The sequence below is a fragment of the Chiloscyllium plagiosum genome, unplaced genomic scaffold, assembly GCF_037043375.1.
Source record: "Chiloscyllium plagiosum isolate Xiang-an unplaced genomic scaffold, Cpla_swu_hap1 HiC_scaffold_45, whole genome shotgun sequence".
Classification (NCBI taxonomy): Eukaryota; Metazoa; Chordata; class Chondrichthyes; order Orectolobiformes; family Hemiscylliidae; genus Chiloscyllium; species Chiloscyllium plagiosum.
The window spans coordinates 5,058,394-5,077,368 of record NW_028270183.1 but is presented as its reverse complement, the minus strand read 5'-3'; the positions used below and the strand labels follow the sequence as shown (position 1 = coordinate 5,077,368).

General features: G+C 41.2%; 1 protein-coding gene across 15 annotated transcripts in view; it reads right to left on the bottom strand.

Annotated features, from left to right (window-relative positions):
* The window catches only part of LOC122552384 (voltage-dependent P/Q-type calcium channel subunit alpha-1A-like), a 662,051-nt gene that overhangs the window by 64,017 nt on the left and 579,059 nt on the right, over positions 1-18,975 (bottom strand). For 11 of the 15 annotated variants that reach the window (XM_087983287.1, XM_087983286.1, XM_087983285.1 and 8 more), the window contains 3 exons: positions 10,458-10,554; positions 1,260-1,365; positions 582-689 (listed from right to left, as the gene is read on the bottom strand). In XM_087983287.1, coding sequence (XP_087839413.1) covers positions 582-689; positions 1,260-1,365; positions 10,458-10,554 — 311 coding nt within the window. Of the gene's footprint in view, positions 1-581; positions 690-1,259; positions 1,366-10,457; positions 10,555-10,997; positions 11,095-18,975 lie in introns of all 15 variants that reach the window. The other 4 variants (XM_087983278.1, XM_087983282.1, XM_087983290.1 and 1 more) reach the window with 1 other exon arrangement.

Genomic DNA, 18,975 nt, shown 5'->3' with positions numbered 1-18,975 from the left:
ATTCAGATTATCATGCTCTTTCCCAATAATGTCACTCACTTGGTTCACATGTAGTATTGACAGTGACATGACAGGAACCTGCCCTCCTGGTGGTATGCTATGAAAAGATATGAGATAGGTTAGGGATTTTCCTTGGAGCAGAGAGGTTGAAGAGGAACCTGACTGAAGTCTACAAATTATGAGAGCCATAAATAGGTTAGATTGGAAGGAATATTTCCCTTTAATGGAGGGTTCATTAATGAGGATGCATGGATTGAAGGTAAGGGGAGGGAGGTTTAGAGGGGATTTACGATCTTTTTTCACTCAGAGGATGGTGAATATCTGGAACTCACTGCCTAAAAAGGTGGCAAAGGTAGGAATGTCATAAAGTTTATGTAGTATTCGATGAGTACATGAAAACCCACAGGATACAAGGTAATGGCCAAGTGGTGGGAAATGGGATTAGAGTAGATAGTAGGCTTGATGATCAGTGTGGGCTTCATGAGCTGAAAAACCTCTTTCTATGTTATAATACTCTATGACTCAATGTGTAAAGAACTGATGACAAAGAAAATGAAAGTTATAATGAGATCTGCACTTACATTTGTGAGGCGTGACCAGTAGATCAATTGTCTTCTGTGAGAGGTTTGGCCAGATGGACATCATCTCTTTCCTCAATTCTCGGTCCATTTGGTGTTTATCAGCCCCTCCTAAGAGATAAAATTGGTAGAACATTTGGGATAAATTTTAAAAAGGCTGCAATTATTGCAAAAATGTCTTTATGGGCAACCACAATGGAACAAGGCTTGCTGTGCCACATGCAGATAGTACAGGTGGAAGGTTTCCCTGTATTATCTGGTAGTCTGCAACTAAGCAAAGCAGTCATGGTATACAACTGAATTTTGTTTTACTGCCTGAAAGTGAGATGGAAACAGGTTCAATAAAGACAGTCAAGAGGGAATTATATGGTTATTTAAATAGTAACAATAAGCAGAGCTACTGGGAAAAGACAGGAGAATACTTAGAGGTGCTGTACAGCTTCTGCACCCTACATCAGTTTTGTGATTCTGAGATGAGAATACAATAGTTGATAATGTGAAATTATGTGGCAGTAAACCTTCATTTAAATGTCGGGGTACATCCATCTTTCACCTTTTAAGTATTGTGAAATAATTATGCACAAGACTTATAAAAATCTTCACATTATTTTTGTTCGTGTATGGTGGTAGTAATTACACAATCAGCAGAGGCATGACAGTTAAATAAAACCCACACTATACCTTTTGCTATTTTGATATCCAAGGCTGTCCTAATAAGTGCCATAAGTGTGGAGTTGAAGTGCACGCTGTTGTCTTCAGCAACTGGTAAATCCATTCGCAGAAGCCTCTGTAGGGAATCAATCACAACGAACCTAGCCCAAAGCACTGTTTGCTGTTTGGCTGAGTTATCACAAATCACCTGTATGTTCCTTTCATTTTAATCTAAACATTGTCAAATAGTTCATTCCATTCATGTACAAATGTAAATACATAGGTCATCATTGCAATTTAACACGATGCACACAAATATTCCGTGGAACAACACACAATGCAATGGTCATTCCCAGTTCCACTTGAGGTACTAACATCCAGTTAACAAACACAAGAGATGCAGGTGCATGCAACATGCAAAAGTACCCCACAGGACAAGCAGTGCAGTCAAGTTGACACAGAAGCTTCCAAGGAAAAGACACTGGATTTCATTCACAGCTACACTATAATAGGCTATTGCTTAAAATCTGCTCTCTCAATGCAATGGAGCATTATTCAAGGATAAGTAACAGCAGCATTCAGAGGTTCTTGAGTGAATTAGGAAGGAACAAGTATAGTGCATTTAATGCAATTAAAGCTGGTGACAATGAAATGATTTCAACATTATTTTTCCGGGAAGTGCAATGCCAGTAATAGGGCTGAAAGAAAGCGAAAGATACAGTAATTGAGAGAGGAAGGTAGGCAAAGAAAGCATGAGATGGTTGGGTGGGGGTTGGGAAGGGGAATGAGACAGTGGGATAGCTGAAGCATGAGAGTGTTATTAGGAGAGCTGTCCATAAAACAAGTTGTGCTTATATAAGGAAGAATAGAACTCATTTAATCCATACATGTTTTCACTCCAGGGTTGTGAAGTCTTCTACTTTGTTGAGTTAGTGACATATTTCTATGGCTGTGTGCCTATGAACATGATGTTTGGACAGGAAACTATTGTTCCTCAGGTGGTCTCCAGATGTCTATCAGTAGTTGCACTAGGTCCTCAGGAGTGTGCCATTATTTCATTATTTGTAAAGGGTCTCAGCCAAGCTGATCTGGTTATTTGTGTTGTGAAGTGGAACATTCTGAAGGCACTCAAGTGCTGAACATGGTAGTGTTAACGTTTAGATCAGGACTACAATCCCAAACAGCATTTTGACTGTGAAGACCACTCTCAGGGATGACTGAACTCAGTACAATGCAGAGTGACAAAAAGGACACAACGTTCCATCAACAGGCAGCTCCTTATGTATATCAAGGATAGATCATTAGATTCTTCCTTGTTGAAGATGATCATTACCTGGTATTTGTGTGGTGTGAATTTTAGTAGCCAGTTATTAGTACAAATCTAGATATTTTCCAAGTTTTGCTGCATGTGGGTATGGCCTGCTTTAGTATCTTAGGAGTTGTGAACAGTACTGATCACTATACAATCATCAGTAAATATCCTCACTCCCTGACCTTATGATGGAGAGAATGTAATTGAGGAGGCAGCTGAAGGTTCTTGGGCCTGTGACGTTATACTGAAAACCTCAATGTTAGTTATGAATAAATGGGTGCACTTTAGAGTTAACCAGTCAGAACAAAAGATGCATATCTTTCACCATATAGAACCTCAAAGAATGCCTTGGAAGATTAGGGGGCATCAAGATTGTTACATTGCATCCTTCCCAACAGCACAGAATTTTCCAGACAAGTAGAAGTGCTTGGAAGGACAGGAAATGTCAGAAAAGATAAAAGGACATTAAAAAAAGCCCACGGATACAATAAGATAATCACAAAGGATAATGTAAACATGGGGAGGTAAGAGGTTAAAGCAGTGAACTTTAACTGCTCCTTTATCTTTTTCACTTCTAAAAAGATTTCCCAGACTCTGGTGGTGGCTGGGGTAAGGTGGAAGTTTGATCTGTATTTGATGACATTCTTTGTGTAAACCAGAATGACAAGGCCAGCTCCTTTCAATGGGGAATTAGCTTTTGGAGGTTTTACAAGCTAGTTGATTTATGAATGTCTAATGCTGGGTAATTTTTTTTGCTATCCTTAGTTTTCTCTCTCACTCTAGATTTTCTTCAGTTTTACAATCAGAGGTCTTTGTACGTATGTGGTATCAAAGCCAAGGCATTTGTGATCTGAATGGCAGAGATATATAAATGATGAAATATTTAACCAATTAATCGATGGAGGGGAACTGCTTTTCGGTAGGGAACTCAATGAGTTGTGGGAAGTGCTGATCGTAACATTACAATAAATATCATATGTCAATACTGAGTTTTATGTTTATTTGAGACTGGTGGAACAAACTGTGGAATCATTAGAGACTTAATTAATTGTTTGATATTATTCAACTATGGAAACTTTCAAAGTACTCTACTAACTGAACTGCTTATTTTTGTGGTCATGTACAAAATCAACACATAAGGTATGGTACACAGTGTAGTGGAAAGCTTAACAGTGAATGGGGAGGAAAAAGATTTAAACTTACACCACCCAGGGAAGATCAGGAAGGAAGGGACAGTTCTACTGGGGAAAGAAACAAGATCAGCCGCTACTGCTTATCAACAGACTTTTGAATTTGAACTATGGCCTTGAGAGGACAAAAGGTAGGAATGACCCCTGAGGGAGGGAGATTTAAACAGGGAATGCTGTGGGCCCAAGCTCTCTCACACTTCTTAAACTACAGTACATGAAGTGGGGTAAACCAGATCCGATGCATGGAGAAACAGGGAGATCATATAGTGAAGGGGACTATTTATCTAATTACCTAATTACAGAAAAGCAATAAAAATTGCTTATTTAAAATTTACAGTTAGAGCCATTGCCCCGCTCCTCTCAAATTCCTTTTTAATACCTTCCTCAAAAAAACTTTCTCAATATAGTCGGTTCAAATATTCCAAAGTACATATGTCAGCATCCTGAGAGCCTGCGTCTGATGTCCACTTAATAAGTCCCATTCCTAATATCCTAAAGAATGTAAATCCACCTTGCAGCCTTTCAAAGGGAAATCTAAACAGCATAGATGATATGTCAGCAACAGTAAGGCAGCATGACTTATATCTAGGATTACCCAGTTGTAATACAAGTATTGACTGACATCCCTTACGTAATGTCTGGAATATCTAGGAGGAAGCAGTAAGAATTCAATCAAAAAATTTCTACTGCTCCACATGATGAGGAACATTATGTGAGTAGCAATCAAACCTTAGTTCCTGAACAGCCAGCTAAATATAAAATAGACTGGAACATTATCACAAACCAATTGTTGTTAGTTAGTGTCAAACTTCATGTCCGCATGGGATGGTCTAATGTTTTGGCAGTGTTGAAGTGGGTATCTGTAATAGCAAGAGACTCCCCACCCCAATCGGTGAATAAGCCTGACAGGATCAAAATCTGGCACCTAAGTGGTGATCAGGAGCTTTCTGGGCCAATCAGGTCCCGAGGCGAGATGTCCCACTCAAATTTAAGCTGCCGGCCAATCAATATTTGCACTGACAGATCTCTTCCCAAACAAATAATCTGGAGAGGAACTAGGGAAATTGAATTTTTGCAGACAATAAAGCAATCCTCAACATCAAGTGAAAAGCAGCCTGGCCTTGCAAGCCTGTCAGTCTAGACTTTAACCGTCACATCCATCTTGATCCCCAAGCATCATGCAATCTATGGATTGTCAGGCATGCCTTCGTCTTTCTTTCCCTTTTATTCTGTATAATAATTAGATAAACAAAAACTTATCACCATTACCTTTCCTGCACTGTTTAAAACTAAAGTTGTTAGAGGTGGTTATGATCAAGAATGCACTGCTTGAGAATTGGTGGAACATAGGGACATAACAACATAGGAATTAGGAGTGGGAGTAGGCAATTCAGCTCTTCGAGCTCACTCCACCATTTAACATGATTGTGGTTGAGTTTATCCTGGTCTCAACTCCAGTTTCCTGCCTGCTCCACGTAGCCTTTTATCCCACTTTTCATCAGAAACCTAAATAGTATTTTTCTTGAATTTGTTGATTGATTCTGCCTCCACTACACTCTGGGGTAGAGTTCCATAGATTCACAACCCTCTGAAAGAAGTATTTTCTCCTCATCTTAGTTCTGAACTTACTTCCTCTCACTCTATATCTATGACCTCTTGTTTGAGAGTGTCCCACAAGGGAGAATATCTGTTCAATGTTCACTTTATCAAACCCCTTTAGCATTTTATATACCTCAAAAAATTCCTCCCTCATTCTTCTGAACTCCAGTGGGTACAAGTCCAAGCTATTCAACCACTCCTTTTATGGCAGCCCTTTCATCCCTTGAATCAATCTGGTGAACTTCCTCCAAACTGCCTCCAATGTCACCACATCCTTCCTCAAGTTAAGAAGATCAAAACTGGACAAGGGTACTGGATAAAAATGTTCAAGGCTTCAGGAAACTGTGGAGTGCGGGTCTGGCTGAGTTAATCTTGCAGAGAGCTGACACAGACATGCACCAACTGATCTTCTGTGGTGCTTCCATGTATCCAAAGTCCAAAGATGTACAGGTTAGATGGATTGGTCATGCTAAATTGCCCATAGTGTCCAGGGATGTGCAGACTGGGTGGATTAACCATGGGAAATTCAGGGTTACAGGGCTAGGGTAGGGGTTCGGTCGAGGTGGGATGCTCTTCAGAGGGTTAATGTGGACTAGATGGGCTGAATCATCTGCTTCCACACAGTAAGGTATTCTTTGATTTAAGATTCTGTACATAATTGTGTATTCTGACTGACAGAACATCAGGCATGCCATTTCAAGCTCATCACAGTGTAACTTAAGACTACTATCAATGTCTAGTTGTGAGCATATTGCTTGGGACCATAATCTCCAACATACTCCACTGCCCATCTTTCATAGTGTATTGTACATTACTATCTGTTCCTTGGTCTGTCACTCTATCCAACCCCTGTTTTCCCACAGAACATTCTTTCTGCAGTCCCACAGACTGAGACAGACCACTCCATCACTATCCATTTGAATCTCATTTCTAGTTTGTATCTTACCCTCAGTATCAAGACCATCTGTTTAAAGTCGCCAATAATATCTTTAATACTCTTAATCTCTCCATAGATTTTGATACAACGAAACCTCTATTCTCAGTCTCAAAATACTTCTCTTGTACTTGCATTATCACATTCATTTTTAGCTCCCCTTCAATTTCTGGTTTATATACTGCTGGTGACCAGATCCATTGCTCACCTTATCTGTATGTTCACTTATCCAGCTATACTTTTTTTTGCAACTGCGCTTTCTATCCAGCTGTTTCAAGAAGAAATTTGAGGATGTTCCACAACTTTCTCTGGATTAATAACAGCAAGATTAAATCTGCTCCATTAGAAACTGGTCACTGTTGCAAACTCAACCCTACCCACCCACCCTACTGCCAGTTGGTCCTGAGGCTAAACCCAAAAATAGATTAAAGCGGTACTGGAAAAGCACAGCAGGTCAGGCAGCATCGGAGGAGCAGGAAAATCGATGTTTCAGGCAAAAGCCCTTCATCAGGAATGAGGCCTCATTGCTGAAGAAGGACTTTTGCCCGAAATGTCGATTTTCCTGCTCCTCGGATGCTGCCTGCTCTGCTGTGCTTTTCCAGCACCACTCTAAACTTGACTCTAATCTCCAGCATCTGCAGTACCCACTTTTGCCTAAACCCAAAAATGCACATCCTCAATATCCCAAATTAGCCCAAACTGAGCTTTGCACTCCACCTGGTTTTACTGCCATATGTTATCTCCTGTGCAATTGCTCATGTCCCTCTCTACTTCACCTTCCCTGCTTAGGAAACTCTTCATTCTGAACTTCTCCAAAGAAAGACATTATTCATTCTGGATTATTAGAACAACCCTCTGTAAAAATACACTTGGCCTGGGTTTTGTTATGATACCCTCATTCAAAGAGCTGTTTATAAATAAGTAAGATGCAATTCATATTGTAATTAAGTCAGTCATATTAGAAAGTCAGCAAATATATCCTTTGAGAAGTCTATTCTTCTAAGATTCATGGATATTCAATTTAAATTTATTTAGGTTCTCCTTTTAGAAAGCTGAACTGTATTAACTCAAATACTATGACCCTATACTTCTGAGTAGGGGTAGGCTCAGGGTGACATTTTGTGAATCATAGGATTAATTTGTTCAAGAAAAGTGCAGGGTATTGACATTGTCACCTCATCATCAATTGCAGCACTGAGTTAGTTCACTGACATGACTTGTAGAAATGTGCTCAGCTTTCAAACTTGTGACAAAATCAATGCCCAGTATTCTTGGTGTTGAGTGCTGAAATCATTAGTGGCAGTGGTTAGCCGGGGAATGAAGGATCCATAGGAATGGAAGGTAAAGCTATAGGATAGTATTTGCCTTTGTCAATGCTCTTTCCATTGACATATGAATCCAAGTTGAAAACATTCAGTGGTCTTCATATCTTCACCAACAAAAAAAGAAGTAGCTGTGGATTCCAACTCTGGTGATGTCCCAAAGCAGAGCAGGCCAGAGGCCTAGAAAACATGGAGCAAGACGGGAGTGCCATGTGTGACAGGATCTGGGGCTGCAAGCAGCTATAATGACTATTAATACCACAAATGAAGCATCTGTATCTTATTTTACTTGGTTTGTAGGAAAATATATAGATTTTAAATTGTAATATTGATTTTCACATCCATTCTTTGTTGTCTGTTAACTGAGCATGTATGTCACCTTGAGGTGAGAATTGGGCAAAAAATGTTGAAACAGGGGCAAGAATAGGAAAACAGAAAAGAGAGATTATCCATGGGCTGGAAAGAAAGGTTATGCATAGGCTGGAAAAAGGAAGTTGCATGTAAACTGGATTATATGGAGGGGAGGGGGGGAGGGGGGGGGGGGGGGCGGTGGAACCATGCCTCAGATGGGTGCACTGATCTGCCAACATTTCAACTTTTAACAAGGATTTCTGTTCTTCTCTGTGGGAAACACCCTGCCACAACCAAGCATGGGACAGAATAGTTCCCAACATCACAACATAGATACTTTATTGTTTTGCAAGTAAAATATAATTGAAGTCAATCGTAGCACTAAATATGATACAACATAATATTTTTCTGGGAAGCCTCATTTAAAACCACAAAACAAATTTGGTGAAGACAGTGCAGTTCAATGTTGGATTATCTCAAGGGCCCACATTTTGCTCACTTTCTGGTGATTTTCCATTAATGTTGGCACATCTTTACATTGCAGCATGCATAATAGTGAGGGAAGAGAAAGAGGAAGAGAGAATAAACACAAATGATTAACCAGGTGTATTATGTAGGAATAAGGGACCAATACAGGTTAGAACTGCATTGACAGGAAAAAAATAGGTAAAAGGTGGAAAAGTTAGTAACAGTTAAACGGTCAGAGGTGAATGTAAAAATCAGAACTATTTAATGCTTGAAAATTCTATTCTTCAACCTGAATACCTGAAGAGAAATTGAATTTGCCGTTTCTGAAACACAGAATAATCATGCAACCCACAGGAAGGGGAGTGTGCTTGTTGTAAAACAACTTTTCTACATTGAAATTTAAAAAAAAATTTATTGAAGTCAATCAAAATACCATGTTTGATCTGATTCCGGTTTCACTATGCTAAAGAGGGCTGGATTTAAATTCTGTTTTGCATTCAAAATACAAAAACATCAGCAGTAAGGTGGGTGATAGTTTGATGATGCATTTCTGTCCAACACTCAGACCTCACAGCTTCTCAGGATCTCACTTCTCCTAACTCTCTCCAGGAGGGTTCCTCAGGCCATCAGTTGTGGAAACTCTCCAAATGCATGTAAGGCTTCTCTCATCACTAGTGAGATTTGATCACATTCTAAATGAAGATTCACTGTTGGGGAAATTTGCCATGCACACTAATCAGAAGAATTTAAGTACCTGTGCTTTTTGTTGTGATTCTATATGAAGCAAAAACAGAGTAATCTGTTTCAGGGAATTTTGATTGGTAACTTGAATATCAACTAGCTGAAAAGGACAATGTTCACGTTCCGTAAAGACCCAACAAGTAAATGCACAAGCTGTTATAATAATGAATCGCAAAGACCAGCAAGGTCTCAGGTTCTAGCTATAGTTTCTCAGACAGGATGGTGGTTAAATTCAGTATCCTTGATCTCCATTCAATGATGAGTGTTGAACTATACATGTGTGAATATCAGCTGATGACAGGGTCAGATGGCAATGGAATCTCTCACCACCTCATGAGTCAAATAGCTTGGCAATGTTTATTATTTAGCTTTACCTACAAAAATTACAAACCATTGGAGTGATAAGAGTTATTGTATTTGTGAAACCCATATTTAGGTATTAGTGCTGCAAAGAGAGATGAGAAATTTGAAGTAAGGGAATAAAGGACCTACATTCATTGTAATTAATTGCTGAAGTAGGATAAGTTGATTTTGAATAAAGCTAATTTGAGAGGTTACAGAATGGAATATCTTGTTGGGGGTGAGAAGTGGGGATTACACATTTTAGTTTCTTCCTTAGACGTAAATTCACTTCAAGGCCTATGTCTAAATTCATTTATTAGAATAGATGTGGATGGATGTGAATAAATTGAGGTCCAGTATGGACAAACAAATCTCAGACAAAGTGATACCTTCCTCCTTTTCTCTTCCATGCAAATCCACACACCAGGTAATCAAAAAGGAAGACTGGCAGATTTGCCATAGGAGCCTATGCATTGTTTGTTAGTTATCCTGATGCAGCAGTGAACATCTGAAGGGAATGGAAGATGCAAACTATGAATAAAATCAAGAAAAAGAATTCAAGAGGGTCTGGTCCAGTGAAGTGTAGTGAATCTTTTTCTGATAGCATTATCTGTAAATTCTAAAGGCAGATGAAGGGATTAAATGTAGCCTAATATCACAACTAAAAGCAAGTTGTTTGCTCAATTTTAAAAATCATTTGTTGGATCAAACACTGCAAGGAGGCAGAAAAATAAATTTGCCACAATGGTTTTCAATTAAGAGAAAGTAATTGATTTAAAATAAATCCTCCTAAATGAAAGTAATGTCTGCTTTTTAGATAAATATTTCATCCACTAATAGGTAGATCGTATTTATTGTCAACCCTCTCAGACTCCTCCCACTTCTTTTGGACTGCACGATCCCTGAACCTAACAGTTCAAAGGTCACAGATTTTCTCCAACACACTGAACACTAAGGACACATTTCTACCTTATAAGCAACTCGCGCAGGGCATTTCTTCCCCAGGCCTAAGGGCGGAGACATGTGTCTCAACATCTCATACATATCAGTGTAACTGATGCGGCCACTTTGTAGCAGAAATGAGGCAAAAAGATGTATCCAAGACGAACGAAAACAAAAATGGAAGGAAACAAACAAAACAAAAAAAATTACAAGGTTATTCTTTATGGGTCTGTCAATTGCAGAAATTCACCCAATATCTATGCAATGTTTAAATATTGCATAGAAATACAGAGAACATTTTCTTTCCTCTGCCTGTTTTGAGGAGATGCCAGTCTTTGTCAATGCAGTTTCTGTCCCTAAAGTAATGAATACTAGTATACCCAAGATGCCGAGTGGTATTGATTACGACAAGCAGCAATGGCTGAGGTTGAGGTTGATCAGTGCATTTCCATGCTATTTTCTCTAGGTGACTGCATTTTCCTGCACATTCTACTTCAAGAAATGCAAAAAAAGAGAAAGCACACTCATTCATTGATGCTTAGGTTGGTAGGTTAGTGGAAGTCAAACCTTGCAGGCCACCCTATGAGGACATTTCTTGCCTAAGCCCAGAGGGGGTGAGATAACACGCAATAAACTGTACATATCCTTATAATGAATTCGACCGCTGGAAAAAGAATACAATCAGTTAGTGAAAACAAGGCTTGAAGGTCAAAACACAGCAGAACTTCACAAATTAACATGTAGGAACTTAATTTAAAACTGTACAAAACACAGCATGTCAAAAGCACTCAGAATCTAATCAGCTGGTTTGTCATTGTTTAATGATCGTGTCAACACACATGTAAAATCCATCTTAAAAAGAGTTCTATCATTTCAGTTCATAGCCAGAATATAGATCAAGAATATAAACACTTATGCAATCCTGGTTTCCTCTGATGTCAAGGTATTTATTAAGAGGTTTTTCAATGAATGTTTGTTAGCAGTTAAGCAACCCTCAGGATTAAAGGGCGGGATTTTCAGAGTAAGTCCAATAATGGGACAGTTTCCAAGATTGAAGCCTACAGTTCTTTCAGCAATTGGGCAGCTTATTGGCTGTCAGCAGGATTTCTGATGGAGTTAGGAACCCTGGAGCTCCTGGCAAATTTAGTTAGTGCAAATTAAATTCCTCAATTGGCAGCAGGACGGTAAGGTCAAACTTGAGCCTTCCCACCTTAATTTGGACAAGGTTGGGAAAGTGACTGGGTACTAGTCTGTTACCACCCTACCTATGAAGTTTACTGGCTGTCTCCAGGCCCACCACCTCCAGGCTGGGAAGATCGTGCTCAAAGTTTTGACCCCATTTCTTGCTGGAAGAAAGTGAGGACTACAGATGCTGGAGATCAGAGCTGAAAATGTGTTACTGGAAAAGCACAGCAGGTCAGGCAGCATCCAAGAAGCAGGAGAATCGACGTTTCGGGCATGAGCCCTTCTTCAGGAATGAGGAGAGTGTGCCAAGCAGGCTAAGATAAAAGGTAGGGAGGAGGGACTTGGGGGAGGGGCGTTGGAAATGTGATAGGTGGAAGGACGCTAAGTGAGGGTGATAGGCCAGAGTGGAGGTGGGGGCGGAGAGGTCAGGAAGAAAATTGCAGGTTAGGAAGGCGGTGCTGAGTTCGAGGATTGGGACTGAGACATGGTGGGGGGAGGGGAAATGAGGAAACTCATTTACTGCATCTGCTGCACCCGATGTGGCCTCTTCTACATTGGGGAGACAGGCCGCCTAATTGTGGAACGTTTCAGAGAACACCTCTGGGACACCCGGACCAACCAACCCAACCACCCCGTGGCTCAACACTTCAACTCCCCCTCCCACTCCACCAAGGACATGCAGGTCCTTGGACTCCTCCATCGCCAGACCATAGCAACACGACGGCTGGAGAAAGAGCGCCTCATCTTCCACCTAGGAACCCTCCAACCACAAGGGATGAACTCAGATTTCTCCAGTTTCCTCATTTACCCTCCCTCCACCTTGTCTCAGTCCCAACCCTCGAACTCAGCACCACCTTTCTAACCTGCAATTTTCTTCCTGACCTCTCCACCCCCACCCCCACTCCGGCCTATCACCCTCACCTTAACCTCCTTCCACCTATCGCATTTCCAACGCCCCTCCCTCAAGTCCCTCCTCCCTACCTTTTATCTTAGCCTGCTTGGCACACTCTCCTCATTCCTGAAGAAGGGCTCATGCCCGAAACATCGATTCTCCTGCTTCTTGGATGTTGCCTGACCTGCTGTTCTTTTCCAGCAACACATTTTCAGCCCATTTCTTGCTGCCTTTGTCCGGTTTCATATTTTGGATTAGATTGCAAAGCAAACTAAATGCAAGTACAAATGACCCTGATGGGGTATAACATACAGTTTCTATAAAGGAAAACTATATAGAGTTGTAAAGCATGGAAACAGACCCTTCAGCCCAAATCATCCATGCTGACCAAGTTTCCCAAACTAAACTCGTCCCATTTGTCTGTGTTTGGTCCATTTGGCTCTAAAACCTTCCTATACATGTTCTTATCCAAATGTCTTTTAAATGTTGTAAAAAGAGGTAGGTTTTAAGGAGCTTCTTAAAAGGAGTGAGAAGTAGAGGGGATGAAGGGTTCTAGAGGAAATTCCAGAGATTAGGGCATAATTACCCATGCTTAAAAATGTGTTGCTGGAAAAGCGCAGCAGGTCAGGCAGCATCAAAGGAACAGGAGAATCGATGTTTCGGGCATAAGCCCTTCTTCAGGAAGGACTTATGCCCGAAACGTCGATTCTCCTGTTCCTTTGATGCTGCCTGACCTGCTGCGCTTTTCCAGCAACACATTTTCAAGCTCTGATCTCCAGCATCTGCAGTCCTCACTTTCTCAAAATTACCCATGCACAAAGCCATGTTGACTATCCCTAATCAGTCCTTGCCTTTCCTTGTATGTAAATCCTATCCCTCAGAATCCCCTTCAATAACTTACCCACCTGACATCAGATTCACCAGTCTATAGTTCCCTGATTTTTCTTTGCCACCATTTTTAAAACATGGTAACTCACCCATGGCTATCAATGATACAAATATCTGAGTAACAAACTCAGCAATCGCTTCCCTAGCTTCCCACAAAGTTCTAGGATACCCCGGATCAGTTTGCGGGGATTTACCCCCCTTTATGCATTTTCAGACATCCAGCATCACAGCCTCTGTAATATGGAGACTTTTAAAAATATCACTACTGGTTTCTCCAAGTTCTCTAGCTTCCAAGTCCTTCTCCACAGTAAATAATGACTCAAAGTACTTATTTAGTGCCCCCCCCCCCCCCCAATCCTGCGGTTCTGCACATAGCCTTGTTGATCTTTAAAGGGCCCTATTCTCTCCCTAGTGATCTATTTGGATTTCCAAAAGGCCTTTCACAAGGCGCTACACAGGAAGCTGCTAAATAAGATGAGAGCCCATGGTCCTAAGGGCAAGGTACTGGCATGGATAGAGGATTGGCTGACTGACAGAAGGCAGAGAGTAAGGATAAAGGATAGTGGCCAGTGACTAATGGAGTTCTGCAGGGATCTGTGTTGGGACCACAACTATTCACATTATACATTTAAGGTCTGGAAGAAGGCACTGAGGACATTGTTGCTAGGTTTGCAGATTACCCAAGATAGCTAGAGGGACAGATAGTGTTAACTAAGTGGGGAGGCTGCTGAAGGACTTGGAAATGCTAGGCAACTGACAAAGAAGTGGCAGACAGAATACAATGTGGGAAAGTGTGAGATTGTGCACTTTTGTAGGAAGAATAGAGGCTAGACTATTTTCTAACAGGGAAAGACTTTGGAAATCTGAAGCACAAAGGGACTTGGGCATCCCAGTTCAGAATTCTCTTAAGGTTAACATGCAGGTTCAGTTGTGGTTAGAAAGCAAAACAATGTCAGCAATCATTTTAAGAGGGCTAGAATACAACAGCAGAGATGTACTATTGAGACTGTACAAGGCTCTGGTCAGACTGCATTTGGAATATTGTGAGCAGTTTTGGACCCTGTATCTAAGGAAGATGTTGGAGGGGACCCAGAGGAGATCCACAAGAATGATCCTGGGAACGAAGGCTTGTCATATGAGAAACAGTGGAGGACTATGGGTCAGTACTCAATGGAGTTTAGAAGGAAGAGGGGTATCTGATTAAATGTTACAGAATACTACTGAAGCCCTGATAAAGTGGACATGGAGATGTTTCCACAAATAGGAGAGCCTACGACCCTAGGGTCCGGGTGAAGGGATGAAGCTCTAGAATTGAGATGAGGAGGAATTTCTTCAGCCAGAGGGTGGTGAATCTGTGGAACTCATTGCAGCAAAGGGCTGTGGAAGCCTCGTCATTGAATGTATTTAAGACAGAGATAGATAGGTTTTTGATTAGTCAGGGGATCAATGGGAAGAGGGCAGGAGAATGGGGTTGAGAAATGTATCGGCAGAACAGACCTGATGGGCTGAATGGGCTAACTTCCTCCTACAGTTATGGCCTTATCATCTGCTGCTTTGCCACAGCACCTCTGGAACTTTGCTCCCATGTACTACGAGGTTCTCTCTTGTTGGGGGTAGAGAAAATCGTGACTATAGCTATTGTGCCTCATAAATGAATTGCAATTTTGGAAAATGAATCAGGATTCCAGCATGGCAAAACTCTATCCTAAACAGGAGAATCTTGGAGTTAGTTTTAGTCAAGTGTTGGAATCAAAAGCTGGATGTTGCTTTATTAGCAACTGTGTTCACAGATTTTCTGGAGAAATCAAATACCAAGCCAAACTAATCTGTTAGTCAAAAATAATGTGGTAATAGTTTAATATTTAATAATCATTTTGTTTGAAGAAGAACATAGCTGCCTTTTAAAATCTTAGATGAGCAATACAATCTGGTGATTTCCACCTAATCATAAATCTGTAGAAATTCTGATACTCTACCTCACACTGCTAGAAAAATAGTCTCAGAGCAGCTATTTTGTTTGGTACTGCTTCTGCTGTTAGAACAGAAAGCTTTTCTTCCATGACCAGGTAACACCAGCCACTAATCACTGCCCTGTCCAGAACATAATGGAATCCATGCTTTATGATATTACACTCAAAGATCCATACAAAATTATTCACCTCCGTTGGAGTTTCTTAACTGCATGTAATGCTATTTGTACACATAGACAGCCCAAAGATCATGAAGTGTGGATTCTTTGTTCCACTGGCATCAGGTCATTACAAACAGAAATGGAAATTAAGGATGGATAGGAAACGATTTACACTGTGCCCATAGAATGATTGTGTGGGTTATATTATGCTGAGGAATTCCTTTGTCTGTTGGCTCCGCCTTCCCATCAGCCCACTCTCCTCCAATGAGAGTTCATTCGACTGCTCCAGCTTCCCTCCATCATTATTGCCACCTCCTGGTGGAGATCCTGAAGAACTGCTCTTTCACATGAGGAATATGGGGGAGGAATACAGATTTTATTATTCTCAGATTACACTTCATTATAAAGACTTCTGTAGGGAATTTTGGACTTCCTCCTGGTGATGGAGTAGGCTCTGGCGGTGAGGAATCTTCATTGCTGTCATTTTTTAGTCACAAACCTGTGGCTCACCAGGATGCGATGCCCAATGTCATCATCATCTTTACTGAAAGTTGTCAAATACTTGGTGAGAGCAGAGACAAGTTCCGTACTTTGGGTCTCCTCTAACTTGCCAAAGTCCATCTTTGAAATGAGTTTAGAGATGTCTCTTCCAGTCAATCCACTGTCCATGACAATCACTGGTTAAGGATACCTACAGGCATCCTTGTTTGGAGATAAACCTCTTTAACCATAAGACCACACAATGTAGGAGCAGAATTAGTCAATCAGCCCATCAAGTCTGCTCTGCCATTTGATCATTACTGTTATGTTTTTCAATCCCATTCTCCTGCCTTCATCTCATCATGTTTGATCCTCGTACTGATTAAGGACCTATCTATCTCTGTCTTAAATTAACTAACTGACTTGGCTTCCAGATTCACCACCCTCTGGCTGAATAAGTTCCTCCTCATCTCAGTTCTAAAGAGTCATCTCTTCACTCTGAAGTTGATCTCAGGTCCTAGTCTCTTCTCCATGTAAACTCTATCCAGGCCTCTCAGTATCCTGTAAGTTTCAATGAGATTCTCCCTCATTCTTCTAAACTTCGAGTACAGACCCAGAATCCTCAACCACTCCTCATATGTCAAGCCCCTCATTCCCGGGATCATTTTGTAGCTGAAACTGGCAATCTACATGGGTACCCACCCCTTTCTCCCACAGTGACAAGGACGCCTCTCAGGGTTATGCCAAGAACTGACATGAGTTGGCATTTCTACTATATGTGACATATGATACTCTAGCAAGGCCTGATATTGAGCAGTTAGAGCTGGCTGGAATGAGCCCTCAAGAAGTGATGGTATGGACAGGAAAAAGGACAGTCCAATTCCTTCCACTCAGTTCTAGGTTTCTGTACAGATCGATGCACCTTGAGCACATGGAACACAGTCAAAGTCTCCTGTGCACCATTGACTGATATTGTAATGTGTTGCTAATAGCCGATACAATACTTGCTTTCCAAAGACACTCAGCTGTATCAAACTATATTTGACCCCAACGTTATGGTTATTCTCACATTCTTGCCTTCCAAATATGCATCAATGGAGTTATGACCTACTAGAAACCAAAAGCTAGGAAAAGTGGGAATGAGTCCAGATAGGGAAAGCTTGATGTAACCAAGACAGGAGATATCTGACCCCTGTGAAGCAGAGACCTGGATGAGTAAAGAGAAGTCAATCAGCTCATGCTCCTTAGCCAGATGCTCATGCAAAAACTGGCGAATATTGGGTGACATCTCCTCTCCTGCTTCAATGAGGCACAAAACTTCTACCTTGCCAAATTGTATGCTCATTGTAAGGCACATTCATATCGCTCTACATCAGAGTGAACGTCTTTCTGAAGGAACCTCATGCTCCCACTTGGCTATTGTTGGGAGGCCCAACCAGTTTACTGCTTGGGGAGAAAGAAAGGCTGTCACACAGGATGGAAGTTCTGTGCCTGATGACAAAAATGGCTGTGGTTATTAATGGTAGTGCCATTCGAAGTGCTATTATAAGTCATAATTCCAACACCTCATTGGAACATCCTGAGGGCAATATCAACCACAAGGTTTACCATGCAGATAGAACAGCCAGGACTGCATCTGTTTCCCCCTGCCACTTCAGCTTGAGGTCTACATTCTGTTGACTGTGCCAGATATATAACTTGTGATTTAAATAGAGGGATGGTCTAAAGATCACGAAGCAGGGATCTTTATTCCACTGGAATCAGTTTTTTTGATTCATGAATGGAATGTGGGCATTACTGACTGGGCCAGCATTTATTGCTCATTCCTCAATGACCTTGAGAAGATGGTAGGTGAGCTGCCTTCTTGAATTGCAGCAGTCCATTTGGTATAGGTAGACAAACAATGGTGCTAGGAAGAGAGTTTCAGGATTTTGATCCAGCAAAACTGAAGGAACAGTGGTATATGCCCAAGTCAGGTTGATGAGTGGTTTGGAGTGGAAATTGCAGGTGGTGGTGTTCCAATATATCTGCTGCCCTTGTCCTTCCAGATAGTAGCATTGCTGAGTTTGGAAGGAGCCTTGGTGGATTTTGGCACTAAGCATTGTGGTGGAGGGAGTGGATGTTTGTGGAGATGGCATCAATCAAGTGGATTATTTTGTCCTAAACGGTGTCAAGCTTCTCGTTTGGAGTACATTCAACTAGGCAAGTGGGAAGTATTCCATCACACTCCTGACTTGTGCTTTGTAGGTGGTGGACAGGCCTTTCCGAGTGAGCAAGTGAGATTCTCGCAAAATTCATAGCATCTGACCTGCTCTTGTCACCACAATACTTATACTGGTCCAGTTCAGTTGTCTAATCCTGATGAAGGGCTTTTGCCCGAAACATCGATTTTCATGCTCCTCGGATGCTGCCTGCACCATTCTGATCTAAACTTTGGTTTCCAGCATCTGCAGTCCTCACTTTTGCCTGGTCCAGTTCAGTGCCTAGTCAGTGTAAACCCCAGGATGTTGATAGTGGGCGATTCAGTGATAGCCACAGAATGTCAAGGGACGAGGGTTGGATTTTCTCTTTTTGAAGAAGGGCATTGCTTGGCATTTGTGTAGCTTGACTGTTACTTTCCACTTGTCAGCCTAAATCTAAATATTATTCCAGGTCGCACTGCATTTAGGCATGGGCTGCTTCTGTATTTGAAGATTTGTGAAAGATGCTGAACATTGTACAGTCATCAGTGAACATTCTCACTTCTGATCTTATGATGGAGGGAAGGTCATTAATGAAGCAGCTGAAATTGGTTGGATCAAGATCACTTCCCTGGGGAACTCCTACAGAGATGTTCTAGAGCTGAGCATACTGATCTCCAAAAGCCACAACTATTTTCCTATGTGTTAGGTGTGACTCCAGTTAGTGAATTATGACATCTTCCAACACTTTACTGATGATTGAGAATAGACTGATGGAATGGTAATTGG